Consider the following 23216-nt stretch of genomic DNA (forward strand, 5'->3'; position numbering starts at 1 on the left):
GTAATACTTATTGTCTTATAGGAAAGAAGCCTCTGTATATCTTTAAGGAAAAGGATATCTTTTAATAAGGAGGAGTGGATCACTTCTGTAGGCTCACAGGGTCAAGGAAAATCTTGAAATTAAAGATGCAGGGGATATTGATCCCTATGCTCTCATCTTATGAATGAGGATACCATCTTTTCCCAATTGGAGCCCTCAATCTGGCACGGTAGACTTGTCTTGGCTGGGAGTTAACCTTATCAGGAACTCAGCTAATCTGACAGTTATATATCCTTGCCTTGACCTCAGCTTTCTCTGCCCTCCTTCCGTAGGAAATATAAGCCTCTTTTTACTCCACCTAGGACTCTTTCTGGCATTTACACCTGGTTTTCAATTTCTGTTAATTACTCTCAAGTCAATTGAATTTGGCCATAGACACACATTCCCATTGTCCCTGTGGCTACTTTTTGCTGACTATTTCTCAAATGCCCAGTAGATTGAAACAGTTAATGTATTTTCTTCCACTAGTGGAATTCACTATCCCAGTTCACCACCAGCGAAAATTTTAACAACTGGACTGCCACCTTGTGGCAGGAGCTGTGTTCCACCTACTACTAGTTACAGGGCCCTTATTTGCCAGCTGAGAAATGATTCAACTTGAAACCCCCATCTTATTGCCAGCTTTCTAAGACAATTCCCATTACCAATAGTTACATAATTCCCTGGGAAGCAGGCTATGAGATGGAGGTTATTGAAAAATATGTTTATTAGGGTGTACCCTTGGGATTACCACCAGTTGAAGAAAAGGGGAAGGAAGTAGGCAGAGGGAAAAGTCCAACTATGATGCAGTCCCTACTGTAGCCTTGCTAACCCCACCAGGAGCTCAGAAGCCAAAATGAACCTTTAGAGTTGTTCCACATTAAGCCAACATGACTGGAACTTCATACAGTTGTCTTGATCTGCCATTAAATGTAGGATGCCCCAGGAAGGGCATGACCTTAGATGAGACAGATGTGTGTAACTGAGGTCATCCCTGAGGATTCTGACAGCTAAACTCTGTCTACTGATAACACTCCTAGCACTTAGGCAAAAGGACCTCCTTGAAGATGGATGGGGTGGTACAACTCCATGTCCATTAAAAACATTTTTTTTAGGCTGGGTGCAGAGGCTTACACCTGCAATCCCAGCATTTTGGGAGGCTGAGGCAGGAGAATTGCTTGAACCCAGGAGTACAAGGCCAGCCTGGGTAACATAGTGAGACACCCATCTCTTCAAAAAAATTAAAAAATTAGTCAGGCATGGTGGCATGCACCTGTGATCCTAGCCACTCAGGAGGCTGAGGTAGGAGGATCACTTGAGCCCTGGAGGTTGAGGCTGCAGTGAGCCATGATCACACCACTGCACTCCAGCCTGGGTGTCTCTGCCTCAAAAAAATAAATAAATAAAATAAAAATAAAATGGGGAAAAAAGCCTTTGTTTTTCCCCACAGAGCTCACAAAAACATTTATTTATGTTTACTGGTTTGTTATAAAGGATGTTACAAAGGACACAGAAGCAATGCATAGGGCAAGGTATAGGAGGGGAGGGGAGCAGAGCTTCAATATCCTACCAAGGCACATCACCTTCCAGGAACCTCCAGGTTTGCAGCTATCCAAAAGCTCCCCAAATCCTGTCATTTGGGAGTTTTAATAGAGGCTTCACTACATAGGCATGATTGATTAAACCACTGACCATTGGTGATCAACTTAACCTTCAGCACCTCTCCTCTTCCTGGAGGTTGCAGGGTGAGAAAGTCCTAACCCTCTAACCCTGCCTTAGTCTTTCCTGTGACCAGCCCCATTCTGAAGCTGCCCACGGGCTTCCAGCCATCGGTCATCTCATTAGGATACAAAGACATCACTTTGGAATTTCTAAGGATTTTAAGAGTTGTATGCCAGGAAATGAGATCAAGGGCCAAATATATAATTCACGATATCACAGTCCATCTCCGATGTGTAATTCCTTATGTTAAAAAGATGTACAAGTCAAAAGACACTGCCACATTACTAGAATCTTATTCAATCATTAATAATTAGTTCAGTCCATTATCATATTGTATGAATATGTATCCCAGGGTGAGGCCACTCGAGTTTGCAGGATTTTCATTATCTTATTAGGTTCTAAAAGCAGCTGTGGTCTTGGCTTCACCCTGTAAGACACCTGGTATAACTGAACTAAGAGACAATGTCATCTCTTGCTCTGAGCCTCTTTCAAGGTGTTAATGTAATGTAATACTAGATTTATCTGAATTCATAACCCATTTATTCCTTTACTCTCAGCTGCCCTTCTTTCTTCACTTTATTAATAACCTTTGCAAATGACATTAGAATCAACACTGTGCTGGTCTAGGTTGTAGGCATCACTAGTGGTAATTACCTTCTCCTCAGTCCACGCCCATTCAGATAGGCTAAGGTTATGTAGGTGCCAAATTATTGCACCATTTTTACCACTAGGCAGTATAGCTGCATTCACTGTTAGCCCCAATTTTTGCACAACCCACTCCAATCAGGCCCTTAGCAATTCTGATATGAGGCTTAAAAACGTATTTACAGTTTCTTGTTTAGGAATCATCCCTGCTTCCGGTACTTGTAGTTACAGCTCTAGTCCTAGAATCACTTTTTTGATCAGAGAAGCAGCCTTCCAAACAGGATGTTGCCCATTCACCTTGGAAGCTTGGAACAGTCTTCCACAAACTCAGCAGTTGTTGGGTGGTTAGTTGAGAGCTGCTTATAGGGCACTGTGCAAATGTTGACAGAACCCAGCAGCTCCTCACACAGTTTTATAGTCGGTACTTACAGTGGCTTTTATCTAGTTCACTAGGCTGACTGTTCCCTCAGGAACACTCCTGTGTGCCTGGATCACATATAGCCATCTGCAATTGTTCAGTAGTGAGTTGCGTGCCCTGCATTGACCCAAATATGCCCTTCCACTCTGAAACATTTAAAACCAAATAATTTTTACCAATGTGTTATGAAGAATATTACAAAGGATACAGATGAAGAGATGCATAGAGGTATGGGGGAAGGGGTGCAGAGTTTCCATGACCTCTGTGGGAGCACCACCCTCTAAGAGCCTCCACATGTGCAGCTATCTAGAAGCTCCAAAAACATTTTAAAAAACTCTTTAATTTTTAAAATAATGTCAGGCCCAAAACATTTTTTAAAATAGTATGAGTTTCCATTTGTCCTTCCTTCGACTTCCTCAAATGTTAACATCTTATCCTCAATATAATAAATTATCATTGATACAATTAACTAACCTATAGACTTTATTCAAATTTTGCCAATTGTTCCACTAATTTCCTTTTTCCGGTCTAGGAATTGGTCATGTCTCCTTAACTTCTTCCAATCTAAGACAATTTTCCAGTCTTTCTTTAGCTTCTATGACCTTAACACTTTTAAAGGGTGCTGGCAAGATATTGGTTAAATGTCTCTTAATTTGGGTTTGTCTGATATTTCCTTATGACTAAATTTTGGTTGTACATTTTTGGCAAGAATAACACAGAAATGACACGCAGTTGTCCTATCAGGAGATATATCAGGTTAATGTTTCATACTGGAGATGTTAACTGGGGTTATTTGATAAAGTTTGTCTCCACTGTAAAGTTACTGTTTGCCCTCTGTAATTAATAAATATTATAACAGTATCTTTGTAATTAACAAGTGTCATATGAGGAGCTGCTTCTAGAATGATCTATTTCTTAACAGGATAATAGTTATTTACTGAAAAGGTGGGACTATGTTCCAAATCCCAGAGGCCCACACTATAATTCTCTTGTTAGGGAATGTCTTGGGCTTCATATAACATTCGGCTATAGTTGACACTTTAAACATAATTTTTTTTTTTCAGACAGTGTCTTGCTCTGTCGCCCAGGTTGGAGTGCAGTGGTGTGATATCGGCTCACTGCAACCTCTGCCTCCTGGGTTCAAGCAATTCTCGTGCCTCAGCCTCCTGAGTTGCTGGGATTACAGGCATGTGCCACCACACCCGGCTATTTTTTTTTTTTTTTTTTTTTTTAGTAGAGATGGGGTTTCACTATGTTGGCCACGCTGTTCTCAAACTCCTGACTTCAAGTGATCCACCTGCCTTGGCCTCCGAAAGTGCTGGGATTACAGGCATAAGCCACCGTGCCCAGTGTTAAATATAATTTTATCTGCTGAGTCATAACTCCCAAGTGGTGTTCCTGTTCTTAATGCATTCTGGAGTACCTGTAGAACCTTCTTTGATTTGGAGTTCAATTTAAAGATGGCAGCTTTAACAATTACTTAGCAAAAAGATCAGAGAAGGATGCCAAAAGATAACATGTTGCCTCCAAAATCAAGAGGCTCACCAAGTTTGCCTTTTTCTTCATGGTAGGGAGTGTAGGAAGGGCAGCAGCAACTTGTTTTTCACTTTCTTGGAAATATTTTAATATTCCCTAGATTTTTGAATCCCCCAACACTTCAGAGAGAGCAGTTCCTTAAATTATTGTGGGGCTTAGTTATCTCCTCTTCTGACATACATACATCTTACCAATGCATCTAGGGCACATGTTACTTGCTATTGAAGAGGTACAATCAGCATGATCCCGTTAGTGTGGTGGAAAAATGTGATGCCCTATGGGACGGTGAAATAATTAAAACCTTGTATGACTCTCAGAGGAGCAGGAGCACCCCTAACATTTGTGATATCTAGGGCAAGAATAAAAATAGAGATTTATTTTCCTGAGTCTTTGCTTTTTTTCCTCTACACTATTGAAACTGTGCCTCAAAGAGTTAAAGAAACCAGTAACCAATAGAAATTCTTGAGTTTTCCTAATGGCAGATAAGAAACAACTTGCTGAAACACTGAAACTCCCTCTGCTTAAGAGAAATGAACTGGCAGAAATCGGTTAGAACCTAGATAGCTAAATGGAGTTTCCACAGAATGAGCTTGCTGAGATCACAGCCTGAGTTTCCACCACAGATTTCATACCAACTCCCTGGAATTTACTCGAGACCCTTGCAGAGGCATGAAGAGGTAAGTGCGCATGCCCAAGAACTTTCCATACCTCCCTTTTCTTTCCACTAATCACCCACCCTCAGAATCTATCCCCTAAACCTTTTCTTTTTTCCTTTTTTTTTTTTTTTGAGACGGAGTCTTACCCCGTCGCCTAGGCTGGAGTGCCGTGGTGCGATCTCCGCCCGTTGCAACCTCCACCTCCCGGGTTCAGGTGATTCCCCTGCCTCAGCCTCCTGAATGGCTGGAATTACAGGCATATGCCACCACACCTGGCTAATTTTTGTATTTTTAGTAGAGGTGGAGTTTCACCATGTTGACCAGGCTGGTCTTGAACTCCTGACCTTAGGTGATCCACCTGCCTCAGCCTCCCAAAGTGTTGAGATTACAAGCCTGAGCCACCAGGCCCAACCCCATAAACCTTTTGTAACGAAATTACTGCCTGAAAGCCAGCATGGGGAGACACTTGACGTTTACTCCTGTTTCCTTGGAAGTCCATTTTCTTTCCTTTGTGTGTGTGTTGCTATAACAAAGACTTTCAATATAAAGCTTTTCTTTTCTCAAAAATGCAGTGTCGCATTATTGGCTTCTAGCATATCAGGTAGTGAGTCCCTTTTGCTGGATAACATTATCCTAAGGCATTATTAGCATCTTAATCTCCTTTGTTAAATTATGGCTGTCATTGAATTAAGTCAGCTGACCAAAAGAACTATTAGAGATAATCATGCAAAAGCTTAAACACTGAATTCAGAATCTCTGGCAAATGCACCCACTATATTCAACTAAATCTAAAGGTTTTTTCTTTGTTTTCTGTTATAGCATACTCGGTTCTCAAACATATTCCTAAGGTTTCTGTGATGTAGTTAGCAAAATTATGCAATTCTTTCAGTATACATGCCTTCTAATATTGGGACTGGCTTTGTGCTTGTCCCCATGAACATGCTAGGATATGAATCTAATTAGAGGTCTAGAGGCAATGAGAGTTGACAAGTGAAGGCATGGGGAAAATTAGCAACCCCTTGCAATGTAACTTTCTCAGCTGAGGTCATCACAGACTATGCTTGCAAAGAGGACAGTCTTATTAAAAAGGAAAATGAGTTTGCTTCTGCTGGGATAAAAAAGGGCTCAATTGGTTTGGGGATTTAAGATACAATTATATCTGAATTCACTCAGCTGTCCCCATTCCCATTCTAAGGATACTACTCTTTCTGGAGTAGAATCAAACTTTTTGTCTGATTTTTATCTATGTCAGTCCTGTAGCTGTAGGATAAAAGAGATGTTTTAAAAGCAATCATAAAAATATTTGATTTTCATATCTTTCCTGACCCAAGAATTTTAAAACCCTAAGTTTGTTATTTTCTTTAATTAAATTCTCTAGTGCAGTCAAAAAATCACCACACCCCCTGAACCTTTCTCTTCTGCACCATAATGCTTTGGTATACCAGCCGCTTTGCTTGCCAGAGAATTACCTTCAATAAGTAATTAATTCCAGATAAATACAAGTGATAACCTGAGTAAATGTTTTGCTGTTGCTTACCAGGGACTACCAATATCTTATTTTCTAGAGGATATGGAGCTATCATTTCCTTTAATCTATCCAGGTAATATAATCTATCTTAAATTTCATTCTTCGGTGTTTGTTGCCTGAAACTTCTGGTAAAAAATATATTTTTTGGGCCCAGAGCACATGACAAAAACAACTCTAATCAGTTTAAGCAGAAAGGTATTTAATAGAGATAATTAGATATTTATAGCATCATCGGAATGCGTGGATAAGTGGAACTCAGGAACTATTGAGTTCCAAGAACAACTTGCTACAGCTGTGACCCAGTAGGCCACTTCTACTGTTGCTACCACCTCTCAATACCCACACAGTTGCTCCTAGATGCAGGAACACTCAATCTGGCTGTTGCTCCTGGTGACACTGGAATGCTGAACCTTCCTTCTACAGCTACCTCTCAACCCTTTGCTTGTACAATCAAAGGCAGCAGTATAGCAGATGCTATTGATGCCTGTCCTGTATTCCCTTGGCCCACCTCAGAGTTTACCTGCAATTCAATGAAAACTTTTTAGCAGGCTTACAGCAGCTTCTCATGTGATATGGTTTGGCTGTGTCCCCACTCAGATCTCATCCTGAACTGTGCTCCCATAATTCCCATGTGTTGTGGGAGGGACCTGGTGGGAGATAACTGAATCATGGAGGCAGTTTCCCAGCTACTGTTCTGATGGTAGTGAATAAGTCTCACGAGATCTGACGATTTTATCAGGGGTTTCCACTTTTGCATCTCTCTCATTTTCTCTTGCTGCCGCCATGTAAGAAGTGCCTTTCACCTACTGCCATGATTCTGAGGACTCCCTAGCTATGTGGAACTGTAAGTGCAATTAAACCTCTTTTGCTCCCCAGTCTCAGGTATGTCTTTTTTTTTTTTTTTTTTTGAGATGGAGTCTCACTCTGTCACCCAGGCTGGAGTGCAGTGGCACAATCTCGGCTCACTGCAAGCTCTGCCTCCCAGGTTCACGCCATTCTCCCGCCTCAGCCTCCCGAGTAGCTGGGACTACAGGCGCCCGCCACCACACCCGGCTAATTTTTTTGTATTTTTAGTAGAGACGGGGTTTCACTGTGTTAGCCAGGATGGTCTCGATCTCCTGACCTCGTGATCCACCCACCTCGGCCTCCCAAAGTGCTGGGATTACAGGTATGAGCCACTGCGCCCAGCTCATCAGGTGTGTCTTTATCAACAGTGTGAAAATTGACGAATACATAATGTCAAGCACTTTTGTCTTTCTGCCTCTCTTCCTGGGAGGGTTTTTTCCTGATGCCATAGGAGCTTGCTCTGCCCATTCACATTGCAATCTGGAATTTCCAGAAATTTAATGCCCTTAGGGTTAACACTCAATGAAAGATAAAAGGTGGATATCAGTCTACCACTAACTTTCTGGTTCCTTGGTGGGAAAATTCTGAAGCATGTTCTACACAATTCCTCATAAGGTTCCCTAGCAAGATTGAGGCCCATGTATTCACAATGGTAATCTGCTTATTTAAATAATAATTTTTAATTTATTGATGTTTCTCCCTTCTTTTTCTGTTTCCACACTTCCTCACTTGTGCTTCTCTAGAAAGCTTTTTAAATAAATTAATTGCACCTAAGTCCTTGTCGCTAGGTCTGCTTCTAGGAGAACTCAACAAAGATAGCAACTTAGAAAGCAAATTCTAACGATGGGATTCTGGACTTGAATTACTTGCTGGTCACATGGCAACAATCCAATGCTGGTAGAAAGTGGGGTTGTGATAATCCCGGTCATGCTGTAACATCACACTTACTAAGACTCTCACCTGTGGAGGACTGAAATGAGCAACAGGCATAAGATAACTACTGGCTTATGCAATAGCTTCTGCACATGACACAAATGGAAAAAAATGTAATTGAAAGGATTGTGAAGTTTGCTTCTTTTTCTACTGACCCCAAGTCCTGAATGTATAGCGTGATTAGCTCAAATTATCCACCTATCAATTTAGAGAACAGTGTGAAAGTCAAAGGCCTTCCATGGAAAAATTTTAAAAGATGTCTCTTTTCTACAGCTGGAGGGCTACATGTACTGAAAATCAGGCTCAGTATTTGAATATATTAGTGCCAGAGCTACAAAGCAGACTGAAAACACAACCATCTAAGTTTTCTTTGTTAAAGTTAGAATCCTGATAGGAAAGAAATATTCCACATACTCTGAGTCCTGGGATGAGGACATTTGGTTTGATGTACTTGAGATACTTATATTCTCAGATTCCCTTGAACTCTTTCTAGCCATGGGTCCTCCTCCTTTCTAGGGAAGTGAAGCTTTTCATTGCTTGGAGATGATGTAAAGCCTTCATCTGATGTTAATGCCTTGCAAGATGAAACTTATCCTATTTGAGGCCTGTCCCCATTGCTTTTATATCTATAACTAAGGTTAAATAATGACCTGAGCTGGAAAGTACAATTCCTGCTCATGAGAAAAATAAATCTTATTCATTAGAAAATAAAATTTAGGCCAGGCGCGGTGGCTTATGCCTGTAATTCCATCACTTTGGGAGGCCGAGATGGGCAGATCACGAGGTCTGGAGATTGAGACCATCCTGGCCAACATGGTGAAACCCTTTCTATACTAAAAATACAAAAAAATTAGCTGAGCATGGTGGCATGTGCCTGTAGTCCTAGATACTCACGAGGCTGAGGCAGGAGAACTGCTTGGACCCGGGAGGTGGAGGTTGCAGTGAGCTGAGATCATGCCACTGCACTCCAGCCTGGCGAGACAGTGAGACTCCATCTAAAAAAAAGAAAAGAAAATTTTAAAAATTATATTCACTAAAGAAGCTACAAGATATGATTAATATGCACCAGCAGAAACAGGGGATTATGCTTGGAAATGGATATTCAACATAAATTTATGTGTGTGTGTGTGTGTGTGTGTGTGTGTGTGTGTGTGTGTGTGTGTGTAATACACTGCTGGACAGAGGAGCGTTTGGGGTACGAAGATAGTCTCTCTTGATTTCAGATTTGTACTTCAGAATTGCCTCCTGGCAATGACACCTATCATAAGAACTAATACATTGCTGGGTTGGCCTCTTGAAGCTTGGGCATAATGATGGACTACAATAAATGAGCTGGAGTTACCAGAACTCTCTTGGAGAGTACTGAAGGGGTCAAACATATTATGAAGCATCAAACATATTAGAGTGGATTTATTAGATGACAATAGAAAAATCATCTGCAGAGTCTTTTCTTTAGGAGAGTCCATAGATTTTCATATATTTGTATTTATTTATTTATTTATTTTGAGATGGAGTCTCGCACCATTGCCCAGGTTGGAATGCAATGGCATGATCTCAGCTCACTGCAACCTCCACCTCCTGAATTCAACCAATTCTTCTGCCTCAGCCTCCTGAGTAACTGGGATTACAGGTGCCCGCCCTCATGCCCAGCTAATTTTTGTATTTTTAGTAGAGACGGAGTTTCACCGTGTTGGCCAGGCTGGTCTTGAACTCCTGACCTCAGGTGATCCGCCTGCCTCAGCCTCCCAAAGTGATGGGATTACAGGCATGAGCCACCACGCCTGGCCCATACATTTACTTCATTAATGCAAATAGGGATATCCTAATGAAGGGGCATTAGTATTTTTTATTTTGATTTTGTTTTATTTTGCATTTCATATGTTATCCAGTTTCACATTCTCACAGGATCAGCAATGACAACAGCCATCTAGTCTCCCACGTCTGAAATGGCAAGACAGTCACAGCTATGGCTAACAGTAAAGCACTGATATGCTCACAAAACAAAAAACATTGCACAGTGTTTCCTTCATTTCATTTTTCTTAAACAAATGCCTGAAAAAAAGGCTTACTGCTGAAGAATGGAAAACCTTTTCTTCTTCATGCCTCAAACTAAACATTAAACTTATCTGACAGGGTGAACAAGGTCACTTTAGTAATTAATGGTACACTCATGAAAAATCCTTTATGATGCATAAATATTTTGTTGCCAAGTTGCCCAGGCTGGTCTTGAACTCCCAGGCTGAAGCAATCTTCCCACCTTGGAGTCTCAAAGTGCTGAGATTACAAGTGTGAGCCACTGTGCCTGGCCCATTTAGAATTTTTTAAAAGACTGTCTATGTATCTATTATGTATCTAAATTCAGATTTGCTCCTTTATTTTGTTAATATGATAAATTACATTGATTGTTTTAATTTAACACATACTACATTTATTATTTAGGGGTTTTATTTGGTCTTGAATAACAGAAAACTCCCAAGATACGCTCCACAAATCAACAAGGTGCTGATTTTTCTCCTAGGAGAGTCCAGAAATAGGTAGGGCAAGGATGGTGTAGCCACTGAACAATACAATATGGGAATAAAGTTACTTATTTGTTTGTTTTTCCTGAAATATTGTATGACTTGGAGAAACAGGGCCTTGAGAAGTATTATGGGAACTACATGCTCACCATAAAAATTAGACCTTTGATAAATGTGGAGAAAATGGAGTCAGAATATTAAAGAAAGCCTCTAATCCTGAAATTCTGCTACAGTGGTATGAATGAGCAGGTTTAAGCTTGCAAGGAAATTCAGGCAGCTATGCCTGCCTAGCCACCAAAGTGAGGTAATGAAAGATAATGAGCTCATAGAGATGTTTGTGGAAGCTACCACTTTTTTTTTTTTCTTCTTCTTCTTTCTTTTCTTTTTCTTTTTCTTTTTTTTTTTTTTTTTTTTTGAGACAGGGTCTCACTCTGTCACCCAGGCTGGAGTGCAGCAGCAGGATCTTGGCTTACTGCTTACTGCTTACTGCAACCTCCACCTCCCAGGTTCAAGCAATTCTCCTGCCTCAGCCTCCTGAGTAGCTGGGATTACAGGCGTGTGTCACCATGCCCAGCTGATTTTTGTATTTTTAGTAGGGATGGGGTTTCGCCATATTGGCCAGGCAGATCTCGAACTCCTGGTTTCAAGTGACCCACTCGCCTAAGCCTCCCAAAGTGCTGAGACTACAGGTGTGAGTGACTGTGCCTGGCCTGGAAACTACCACTTCTGAGGGAATTGAAGTTAAGTGCTTAGGTGATTGACTCAGTGCTGATGTTGTTCAACACAGCCAGTAGTCTGAAAGACATGCTTAAAGTTTGGAACTGATGAGTACGTCTAGATCTGTTTGTCAATCTGCTACTGCCACGTCCTTTTGAGATTTATGCCTTCCATTTTATTTCTTCGTTCCAAATCTCATTCAGTTTCCTCTTTTGTTCAACTCTAACCTATAAACCATACAGCAAAGAGGATTCTGGAAAATGTATTTCTAAACCATATAACACAGTCCAGCACAATCATCATTACCTCTAACTTTCATCCACATGTCTGCAAGGTCCCTCTTTTCAACTTGAAGGGCTGTGTTCAACTTGAAGCAGTGGCAAAATACAGAAAGTTCAATCATCAGATCAGAGGTCAGATGAAACTTCCTTTTTCAATAACTTTGCACATTTTTAAATTTCTATAAACTATATTGACCAAGACAATTAGTTGTAGAGTACACTCTCTGCAAAAATTTGCTGAAGATACCTCTTTCAACAGTGAAATTGAAAAATTCTAAGTTTTCTTAGTAAGGAAGAAGGGCAGGGTAGATATCAGGTAAGCAAATCCTAGGATCTGCTATGGGAAACCAGAAAAAAGAAACCCCCAAAGTACCAAACTCAACAGCACAATGACCACTTGCATTAACTATAATGAAATTTAATTAGAAACAATAATAAAATAAATTTTAAATTATTTTATTTCAGCCACAGGTCCAAGGAGACTTCACAATGGAAATTAGACACTTAGTAAACTATAATAAAAATGATATGTATCAAAAGTTGTGTGAGATAGCTGAAAGGGTACTGGGAGCAATAGTTGTCATTGTAAAAGTTTTTATTAGAAAATAAAAAATGAATTATGAGCTGGGGTCCACTTCAAAGATGAGATACTAATAAAACATTTTCATATTTACAAGATTTTAAAGATTTGTCTTCTGGTGTCAACTTTATGTATAAGAAGAGATGTATCTGAAGACCTTCCCACATGAATCACATTCATTGGGTTTCTTTCCAATGTGAGTTTTCACATGTCTTTGAAAATATGAGGAAAAAAACTAAAGGATTTTCCACATTCTTTGCAGTCATATCTCCCAGTATGAGTTCTCACTTGCTGACTAAGGCATGAAAAAGACTTGAAAGTTTTCTCATATTCTATGCATTTATTTCTTTTCAGTATGTGTTCTCACATGCATACTAAAGTGTGAGGGATTACATTTTCCTACATTTCTTGCACTTATGTGGTTCCTCTTTAATATGAATTTTACCTCAATTTGAAAAAATTAGACCCAGGATAAGATTTTCCTACACTCCTTATACTAATAGAATTTCTCCCCAGTGTGAGTTCTCACACTGTTTTGTTAGGGATGAGGAATAGCTGAAGACATTTCTGCATTTCATACATTCAGTGTGTTTATTAGTCAGGGTTCTCCAGAGAAACAGAACTATTAGAAGATAGATAGATGGATAGATAGATAGAGAGAATTTATTATGAGAATCAGCTTACATGATTATGGAGGCTGAGAAGTCCCATAATATGCCATCTGCTAACTGGAGAACAAGGGAAGCTAGTGGCATAGCTCAGTTCAAGTCTGAAGGCCCAAGAACCTGGAGGGCCACTAGCATAAGTCCCAGAATACAAAGACCAGAGAACCTAGACTTCTTATATCCAAGGACAAGAAAAGAGGGTGTATCAGTACCAGAAAGGGGAGCAAATTCACCTTTCCTATGACTTTTTGTTCTGTCTAGGCCCTCAACTGACTAAATGGTGCCCAGTCATACTGGATGAGGCCTGGTCTTCCTTACTCAACCCACTGATTCAAACGTCAATCTCTTCTGAACCACCCTCACAGATATATCCAAAAATAATGCTTTACCAGCTACCTGGGTATCCTTAACCCAGTCAAATTGACCCATAAAATTAATCATCACACAATGTTTCTCCAATGTGTTTTATCACATGAATGGTAAAATACAAAGAATAAACGAAGGATTTTTCATGTTGTTTACAATTATAGAGGCTGTCTTCAGTGTTTGTTCTTACATTTCTATTAAAAGAGGAGGGCAAACTGTATACTTGCCCATCTTTCTTACATGTGTAAAGCTCCTTTTTGGTTTATTCTCATTTGAACATGAAGTTTTGAGGAATAAATGAAGGCTTTTCTTCATTCTCTATATTCACAAATCCTCTCTCCAATGTTAGTTCTTACATGTACAGTAAGAGATGTGGAAGAAATCAAGACTATTTCACATTCTTTTATATCCATAGGGTAAATTACAATATGAGTTATCACATATGCGCTAAAGCATTAGGGGCAACTTAAGGTTTTTCCACATTTTTATGTTAATAAAATTTCTTTTCAATGAGAGTTTTCACATGTTTTCTAAAAGATTAAAGAAAATTGAAAGCTTTTTCACATTTCTTATTTCATAAGGCTTATCTCCACTGTCCACTGTGAGTTCTTTTTTTTTTTTTTTTTTGAGATGGAGTCTCACTCTGTCACCCAGGCTGGAGTGCAGTGGCATGATCCTGGCTTACTGCAACCTCTACCTCCTGGGTTTAAGTAATTCTCCTGTCTCAGCCTCCAGAGTAGGTGGGATTACAGGTGCACATCACCACACCTGGCTAATTTTTGTATTTTTAGTAGAGATGGGGTTTCACCATATTGGTAAGGCTGGTCTTGAATTCCTAACCTCAGGTGATCTACCCGCCTCGGCCTCCCAGAGTGCTGGAATTATAGGCATGAGCCACCGTGCCCAGCCCACTGTGAGTTCTTACATGTACATCAGTAAATGAAGAATGAACAAAGGTTTGCTTACATGTCTATTCATAGTATTCTTCTCCAGTGTGAAATTCTTCATGATTCCTAAAATACAAGGAACACATAAAGGGTTACCTATATTCCTTACTTTGATAGGGTATGTGTCCAGTGTGTGATGCTGTGTGTATTTTAACAAGTGAAAGGTCAGTGAAGACTTTCTTGCATTCACTGAATTCATGTAATTTCCCTGCAGCATGAGTTCTCTAGTGCACATTTAGATTTGAAATCTGGCTGAGATCTTTTCATGTTTATTACTCTCATTATATTTGTCTCCAATTTGGGGTATTTTCTACGGAGTAGATATCAAGATCTTTTTGAGAGATTTTCAAATTTGATTATTTTCATAGAGGTTTTCCACTGTATGAATTCTCAAGTATTTGTCCTGTGTCTTGTGCTGATCCATCTATGTCATGGCAACAGAATGAGGATTACATAATTGGAAGTTTTTTATATTGTAACTTAAGTAGTATAATAGTAATTGAAGGTAGACCATGATAAGAAAAGGCCATATATTGTCATTCTTAGAAAAAATATTTCTGAAATTGTTGTAGCTAAAAATTCAAATAAGGATATAAAATGGAATATGAAAAATATCTAATCAAGTAAAAGAGAACAGAAAATGAGGAAGAAAGGATTTCAAAAGAAACCAGAAAATGAGGAATATAGGAATGAAAATGGAGAGTGTGAATAAAATTTCAATAGAGACAATCATGTTATGAATAATTACATACAAATGGAATACACTCTCCAATTAAAAAGCAAACATATTAACATTGGATAAAATGCAAGACTTAATGTTATGTTGTTTTAAAAAGATGCTTTTAATACAAATAAAGGTTGAAAGTAAAAGAATGAAAAAATATATCACAAACCTTAAGCATAAGACATGTAGACTGACTATATAAATATCAGACAGAGTAACTACAGACTAAAAGAGACATTGTATAATAATGAGTGTCAATTCATCAAGAAGCTATCCATTGTGCATGTAATAACAGAGCTTTAAAGTACATGAGATTTAAAAATAATGGAACTGAAAGTAAATAAAAAATTCCCAATAAACAGATGCTAGAGAGGATGTGGAGAAATAGAAACGCTTTTACACTGTTAGTGGGAGTGTAAACTAGTTCAACCATTGTGGAAGACAATGTGGCTATTCATCAAGGATCTAGAACTAGAAATACCATTTGACCCAGTGATCTCATTACCGGGTATATACCCAAAAGATTATAAATCATGCTACTATAAAGACACATGCACACATATGTTTATTGCAGCACTATTTACAACAGCAAAAACTTGGAACCAACCCAAATGTCCATCAATGATAGACTGGATTAAGAAAATGTGGCACATGTACACCATGGAATGCTATGCAGCCATAAAAAGGATAAGTTCATATCCTTTGCAGGGACGTGGATGAAGCTGGAAACCATCATTCTGAGCAAACTACCACAAGGACAGAAAACCAAACACTGCATGTTCTCACTCATAGGTGGGAATTGAACAGTGAGAACACTTGGACACAAGATGGGGAACATCACACACAGGGGCCTGTCGTGGGGTGGGGGGCAGGGGGAGGGATAGCATTAGGAGAAATACCTAATGTAAATAATGAGTTAATGGGTGCAGCAAACCAACATGGCACATGTAAAGCTATGTAACAAACCTGCATGTTGTGCACATGTACCCTATAACTTAAAGTATAATTATAAAACAAAAACTCACAATCACAGCTGAAGAATTTAACACTCTTCTCCTAGTAATTGGCCAAACATGTAGAAAGAATGTTAAGAATAAAGATCTAAAAACATTGTCAAATGACTTGATTTAATTCATATTTACAGAATACTCAACCAACAACTGTCGGTTACACATTTCTTTCAAGTACACATGGGGAACTCACCATGGTAACTTACATGCTAAATAATTTTTAATGACTTCATAAATCTCAAAGGGTTGAAATTATACAGAGTATGCTCCCAGACCAAAAAATAATTATTTTGGATATCAAAAATGTTACCTTTGGATATTTGGAAATTAAGCAACACAATTATAGTCAAGCAATGGATCAAACAAGAATAGTTCAAACTGAATGGTAATAAAAACACAAACTAGTCAAGTTCATGAAATATGACTTAAGTAATATATAAGAAGAAATTTATACCTTTAATTTATATTTTTATATATTTTCAAGTATGTTAGAAAAGAAAGGCTTAGATTCAATGATCTAAGCTTTCAGAGAAGCTAGAAAAAGAGAAAACTAAACTCGAAATACATAGAATAAAGGAAATAAAAACAGAAGAGCAGAAATCAATAAAATAGGAAACAAAAAGGAGGCTAGAAAAGGTAGCTCACATGTGTAATCCCAGCATTTTTGAAGGTTGAGGTGGGAGGATTGCTTAAGCCCAAAAGTTTGAGGCCAACTTAGGCAATATAGTGAGGCACTGTCTCTACAAAAATAAAAATAAAAACAATTAGCTGGATTTCGTGGTATGCACTTGTAGTCCTAGCTATTCAGCAGGTTGAGGCAGGAGGATCTCTCTCTCTCTCTCTCTTTTTTGTGAGATGGAGATTTGCTCTTTCACCCAGGCTGGAGTGAAGTGGTGCGATCTTGACTCACGGCAACCTCTGACCCCCAGGGTTCAAGCAATTCTCCTGCCTCAGCCTCCCGAGTAGCTGGGATTACAGGCGCCCACCACCACGCCTGGCTAATTTTTGTATTGTTAGTAGAGATGGGGTTTCACCATGTTTGCCAGGCTGGTCTCAAACTCCTGACCTCAGGTGATCCACCCTCCTCAGCCTCCCAAAGTGCTAGGATTACAGGTGTGAGCCACCATGCCTGGCCTTAGGAGGATCTCTTGAGGGTAGGGGTTTGATGTCACAGTGAGCTATGACTGCATCACTGCACTCCAGCCTTTTTTTCCTCTGAGAAAAGGAAGAAAACAGAAAGTAATAGGAAAAGCAGTAAAACCAATGATTGGTTTGTTTTTTAAAATTAATAGAATTGGTACATTGACAGAAATACCAATAAAGACAAAAGGAGGAAAAACATTCACTGCAGATTCTAAATATATTGAAAGATGAAAAAGAAATATTATCAATAGCTTTATGACAATAAATTCAACATCTTTGATAAAATAGACAAATTTGCTTAAAAAACACAAGCTGCCAGCTGCTGACAGAAGAGGAAACAGAAAATTAGAATTGCAGCATATTTATTTAAGAAATTGAGTGTGCAATTCAAAATCTTCCCAAAAATAAAATGTCATTCACGGTTGGGTTTTGCAGTAAATTCTATAAAATACATGAAGTAGAAATAATAACTATCTTACATAAACTCTTTCTTAAAAGAAGAGGAGGAAACAATTGCCAGGTCATTTGATGAGACCAGAAACTAAACCCTGACAAGAGTTTTACAAGAAAAAAAATTGTAGATCAACATCTCTCATGAACATAGATGCACAAATTCTCAACAAAATTAGCACAACTGACTTGGCTGCATGTCACCTGGAGGAAAAACTTATAAACAATTTTCCTGGACAATCATGATCACACAGGTGCTGTTCCATTCCCAGTCTGCAGGACTCCAGCTCATGAGATGTCTTTGTATTCTTCCACCGTTGCTCCTGCCATTCCGTATTTGGAATAGGACTTGCTTCTGATTTCTTTGCTCGAATTCCACGGCTGTAGCCATCACTATTACCATAGTGATGGTCATTTGAACTTGCAAGTTGAAAACAACCAACAACTGGGACAAAGGTGAAGCAAGTAACTGAGATGCAAATTTTAAGTCATTATCCCAAAACTTGGAGATAAATACTATTTGTTGCAATATTGTAAAAATTAAAATTTAATGTAAACACCCATGAGAAACAATATGAAATTTTAAGTAAACACAGGAACCACCCTGCCCTTGCACACTTGCCACACTAAAACCTCACCCTCATCCTGTCAGATCCTATTATTAACTTTATTGTTTCCTGATCTCACTGGGAGAAAAGTTACCATGTCTACTTCACAGCTCCTTCTCCTGGGCTGCTCCTTCAAGGCCAGAATGTCATGAAAATTCTAAATCCAATAATGTTGGGATTGTTCCATATGCAAGAAATAATTTCCTTTCATTTGAAAATATAAACTATTCTACAGTATGTTGCTAATGCTAACTTTATTACATACATTCACAGATTAAAGAAAAAACCTTAATGTGGAAAAGTTTTGGAAAAGCAATGTTACTCTGGTATTTATCTCTGCAGTTTATTGCCACTGTCTACTAAAGCCACCCACCAGAGACACACAAATATACAGGCACAAATGCACACACACAAATACAACCGACTCTGGGATTTTGTGTATTTGTAGCTGTAGATTTCTAAAATTGTTTGAGGCATCATCATTTATGTATCATGGTAGATTTTTCTTGACTTTTTGGTGACTATGCTGATAACTGGAAGTAATGCTCTTCTCAAGGTATTCCAGATCAGTCTAAGAAAGACAAAAGTATTAATCCTTTAAAGATGCCTTTAAATTCTAGACTTTACCCATAAAACATTTGTATAGTAAGATACAAAAGGAGTAGTACTCATTGGGATCTCTGGGCCCATTTCAAAACATGCATTTCTATATGTGAGAAGGTTGTCAGGAATCAATCAAATATGTTTTTTGGAAAAGGTAAGAGAAAGACCAAATCTAAAAGTAGTAGTAATTAGCTTTCTTCTATCATTTGGTATACAAATCAATACTATCTTGAAAATGACCATCATTGCCACAAGTGACAAGGACTACTGATGATTGGGTACTAATGGTTATACCCTAGAGGAAATGGCATTTGCTGTTCTCCAGCCATTAATATTCATAATGGGGGCTGTAAGTATGGTGCCAACTTCTGAAAGTCCCAGAATTTATGAGAATTTTAATTTTTTTGTGACTATGCTGATAACCAGAAGTAATGCAGTTATCAAAAGCCCCAGTCAGTTAAATAATGTTTACTGCAGTCAGAAACATAGAAAGATCAAGAACGAATTCATGTATTTAAGTCATTTTGCTATTACATCTCTTCCTTTAACATATTATTAAGGGGGCATCTAGGTGTATAAGAAAAAAATCCACTTAAAAATATGCTAATGGCTACTGTGCTAGCTAAAATGAATGTTCAATGGAAGCTTTTGATGAAAAAATAGATGTTGCAGGCCTCACTGATTTTAATTCCCATTTTAAGAAGAACCACCCTCAATTGCCACCACCACTCCAGATAGTCTACTTTGCCCTTACTATTGGGCATCAGTTTTCATTAACGTGCTGAGCAGTATACAGAAATTTCTGCATCAATGTTGAGTTGCCATTGTCACCTATGACCATTACACAGACAAATGCCTGGATTTTCAAAGTAATTGAGCTACCATCTATCTGTAGCCCTGATTGTGAAGTAAAATTTATGTAATATTTACAGACACATAAAATACAAGAATTATGAAAAAATGGTTAACTGTGATTTCCTTAATTTCAAATCATTGGTGTTGGTGAATACTGACACATGCAGATATGCGTTTGCCTCCGCTTTTCCAGGGAGTGCATATATCTCCGCCCCATTGGAGTAAAACAAATGGGAGCAGTCATATTATTAAACCAACAAGCACAAATATCCTGCTTCCTAGCCCTAGTTTGGAATTGATACAAGCCCACCAGTACTTCCAAACTTGGTACCAGAAAAGGCATGAATCAACTTACCATAGTTTTAAAATAACTTTTAGGCTCTTGAAATATAAGTGCATTTTTCTCCATGTGAAGGAAGCTGGTCTGCAGTAAAAGGGAATAAAACCAGCAGGATAGAAAAAATGGTCAAGTCCTTGTTTCTAATTGTTATGGCCTTACCCTTCAATCAGTTTTATTTCCAAACATATCCTAAATTACATTATATACCCTAATATCTTCTCAATAAATTCTGTATTTTACCTTGAGAGCTAATTTGAATTGGGTTTCTGTTGATTAAAACCAAAAGAATTTAGACTAACAGAAGTATTAATTTGGCAAAAGATCTTTCTGGTTAGTGCATTTTCTGTTACTATAAAGTATGAATTTCTAAAAGTCATTTTCAATGCAGAATATACGAGATATGTAGAAGAGCATACACTTTTCAAACATGATTCTGAATGTTGATGGCAGTAGTGACAATTTGAGGAGTAACATTTAGGGACAGGCTAGTTGAATGACATAAGGTTCCCTCAAGGAGCATGCTCAGGAATATCTTTAACCTCCATTCTTTCGGTCTGCCAAAATTTGGATTGCCTGACTTCCCTGGCATGGATCAGACTTCTAACAATGGTCAGATGAAAATTTCTGGTCAGAAAGAGAACTTGGAACAGAACTTGGGCAAAGTATTTCATATGCCTTTATATTTCATGTCAAATATAATATTCAAACAATGCTGGGGTATTTCCAGAACTGCCTATTTGGACATTTTAAATCTTTTGAATATCCTTAGTTCTTGACCTGTTCATTCACATTTGAGAGCACATGACACAAGAGGGTTCCCATAGCCTCCCATAGGTAAAACTTCTGCAGTGATTTCCAGGCTACTGATTCAGCAATAGAGACAATATTCTGATGATTTTTTATTACATTTCCCAGGATAAAGGCTGCAGGGTTTTGCCCAGATTACATTTCTGTTCATGGAGTATTCCAGTGAGGCTTCTACTTGAGTTAAATTTTCATTAAACATCACCAAAGTGAACTCTCATTAAACGTTATTTGGCTTTGCTTGGGAAAAAAGACACAAGCCTCTCCCTTAACAGATTGGAAATACATATGAAGGGAGCTTGCTATATTAGAGCCTATATTCTATTGATTTTACAGGAAAGGAATCCATTTTTATAGAAATAGGCCTTGGATTAACAAAAAATATTCATCATGTTTATGTTTCCTTTGTTCTTTTGTGAAGAAAATACATCATCACAGTGTTTATCTAAGATTAAAAAACCCTTAGGGGACTGTGCCAAAGATAACTCATAACACTCCATTATTACTTCAAAATATCCAGAGAGACCTCTGCTAGCACAGCCAAGCTTTCAACTTTTAAGGAAATCATTTCTAAAAATTCAGCCATCAGCCAAAAGAGATAATTTTATATACATTTAAATAGTCATATTACCTAAATTGCCTAAAATTATACATAATTTCCATGTTTACAGTAATCAAACTAGAAATAGAAGTTTCACGCTGCTGTTTTCAGTAGTGGTTTGGAGGATAGTGACGAGACACTGCAGCTTATTTTTATTATACCAAAAGTATAGCTAATGGGTTTCTCAGAAAACTATTGCCCCCATTTAAATTCATTTGTGGGAGAAATTAAAATTCTTCTCCACTTTCCAGTTGTTAGAATAAGGTACCTCCCACCTTGTGAATGCTGTCATCTGACCACAACTACCTATGTATTCCAATTGCCATTTAGGAAGAAAATAAAAGCAAGGAAGGAAAATAAAGCAAGAAGGCCAATGGCCTTAGATTAACATCATAAAAGGCAAGATGAGACTTATAGAAATCTCAAAGGAGGTCTACAAAATCTGAAAGAGAAAATAGGTAAAATGAATGGCTCTGTTTATGTTGATGAGAGTCTCTATCCTGCTAGTTTCCGAAAAACTTATTTCACTGTCCTTAATTTTTTTATTCACTAAGAAACAATGACTTGTCACTCGTGTTCAAAATTGTTCTAGATACTATGTGTGACATAGAGGAGAATTGGTACTTATCCTTCAAATAGCCATAATCCACAAAAACACATGGATTGCTGTTCTGCTTATGAATATTTTCAGGATCCATATTTAGTCAATTTTACTAAGTAAAATTTTTAGCCTTGCTACTTATTGCCTGTGATGGGGCAGGGTATTCTGGATTGCTGCATAAACATTTTAGTAATCTTGCTCAGGATACCATTAAGTCCAGATTTAAAAGTATGCCTCACATTTATCAGTTCACTTTCTGATTCTGTTCTCCAAAGTCAGCTTTTGGAGATGCTACTAGCCAGGAATATTTCTTTGAAATTTCAGTTATTTGCATATGTTTTCCAATTGTGAGATGACTGAATGATGATATAAATTTAATTGCAGTAGTTCAGAGTACTGTCCCTTGATAACACCCCAGGGAAAACAATATGACTGATTCAAGACAGGCAAGGCCCCAAATTAGGGCTTACCCCAGGAGGGTTTTTGGCTTCGCACATAAAAGAATTCAAGGGCAAGAAAGTGCTATTAGACAGCAATCTTTTATTGAAATGGACTGCTCCTTGTTGAGCAGGGCTAACTCTTTTGCAGTGCACCTGGAGTTGGCAGTAGCAGCTCATGGGTTGTTGGCAACTGTATTTATACCCACTTATACCTACTTTCACTTACAGGCAAATTAAGAGGTGAGTTAATGCAAATTGAGGAGCTGGTTATTCATAACTTTCTAGAAAAAGGGGCAGTAACTTCTAGGTCATTGCCATGGAAAAGGGCAGTAACTTCTGGGTTGCCATGATATTTGTGAATTGTCATGGGGCTGGTGGGAGTCTCTTATGCTAATGAGCAGCGAGGGCAATTAAAGGTTGCCTTCAGCACCACCTAATACTTCCTGCAGGGTTTTTGACTTCAATTGTGCACCACCTGCTGGTTCCTGCCAGTTTCTTCATTTTGTCCCATCAGCAGGGAAATAAGTCATGCTGATGTCCTGCCTCACTACTTATCTGACAAATGTCTCATATATCTTAAGCAGACAACTTGGAAACTAGTCTGACAACTGTCAAAAAGTAAAAGTAAAAAAAAAAAAAATCACTTGCACCAACAAATGT

General features: G+C 38.4%; 1 protein-coding gene across 13 annotated transcripts in view; it reads right to left on the reverse strand.

The window, feature by feature from the left end:
• Nucleotides 1–23216, reverse strand: part of LOC105467002 (protocadherin beta 15) — a 37122-nt gene that overhangs the window by 5719 nt on the left and 8187 nt on the right. For 3 of the 13 annotated variants that reach the window (XR_011624630.1, XR_011624628.1, XM_071098295.1), the window contains exon 2: nucleotides 14397–14443. Coding sequence is in view for 7 of the 13 variants with exons in the window: in XM_071098295.1 (XP_070954396.1) it covers nucleotides 14435–14443 (9 nt within the window). In the remaining 6 variants the exon portion in view is untranslated. The other 10 variants (XM_071098297.1, XM_071098293.1, XM_071098290.1 and 7 more) reach the window with 7 other exon arrangements.

Source organism: Macaca nemestrina, chromosome 6, assembly GCF_043159975.1.
Source record: "Macaca nemestrina isolate mMacNem1 chromosome 6, mMacNem.hap1, whole genome shotgun sequence".
NCBI classification, from domain to species: domain Eukaryota; kingdom Metazoa; phylum Chordata; class Mammalia; order Primates; family Cercopithecidae; genus Macaca; species Macaca nemestrina.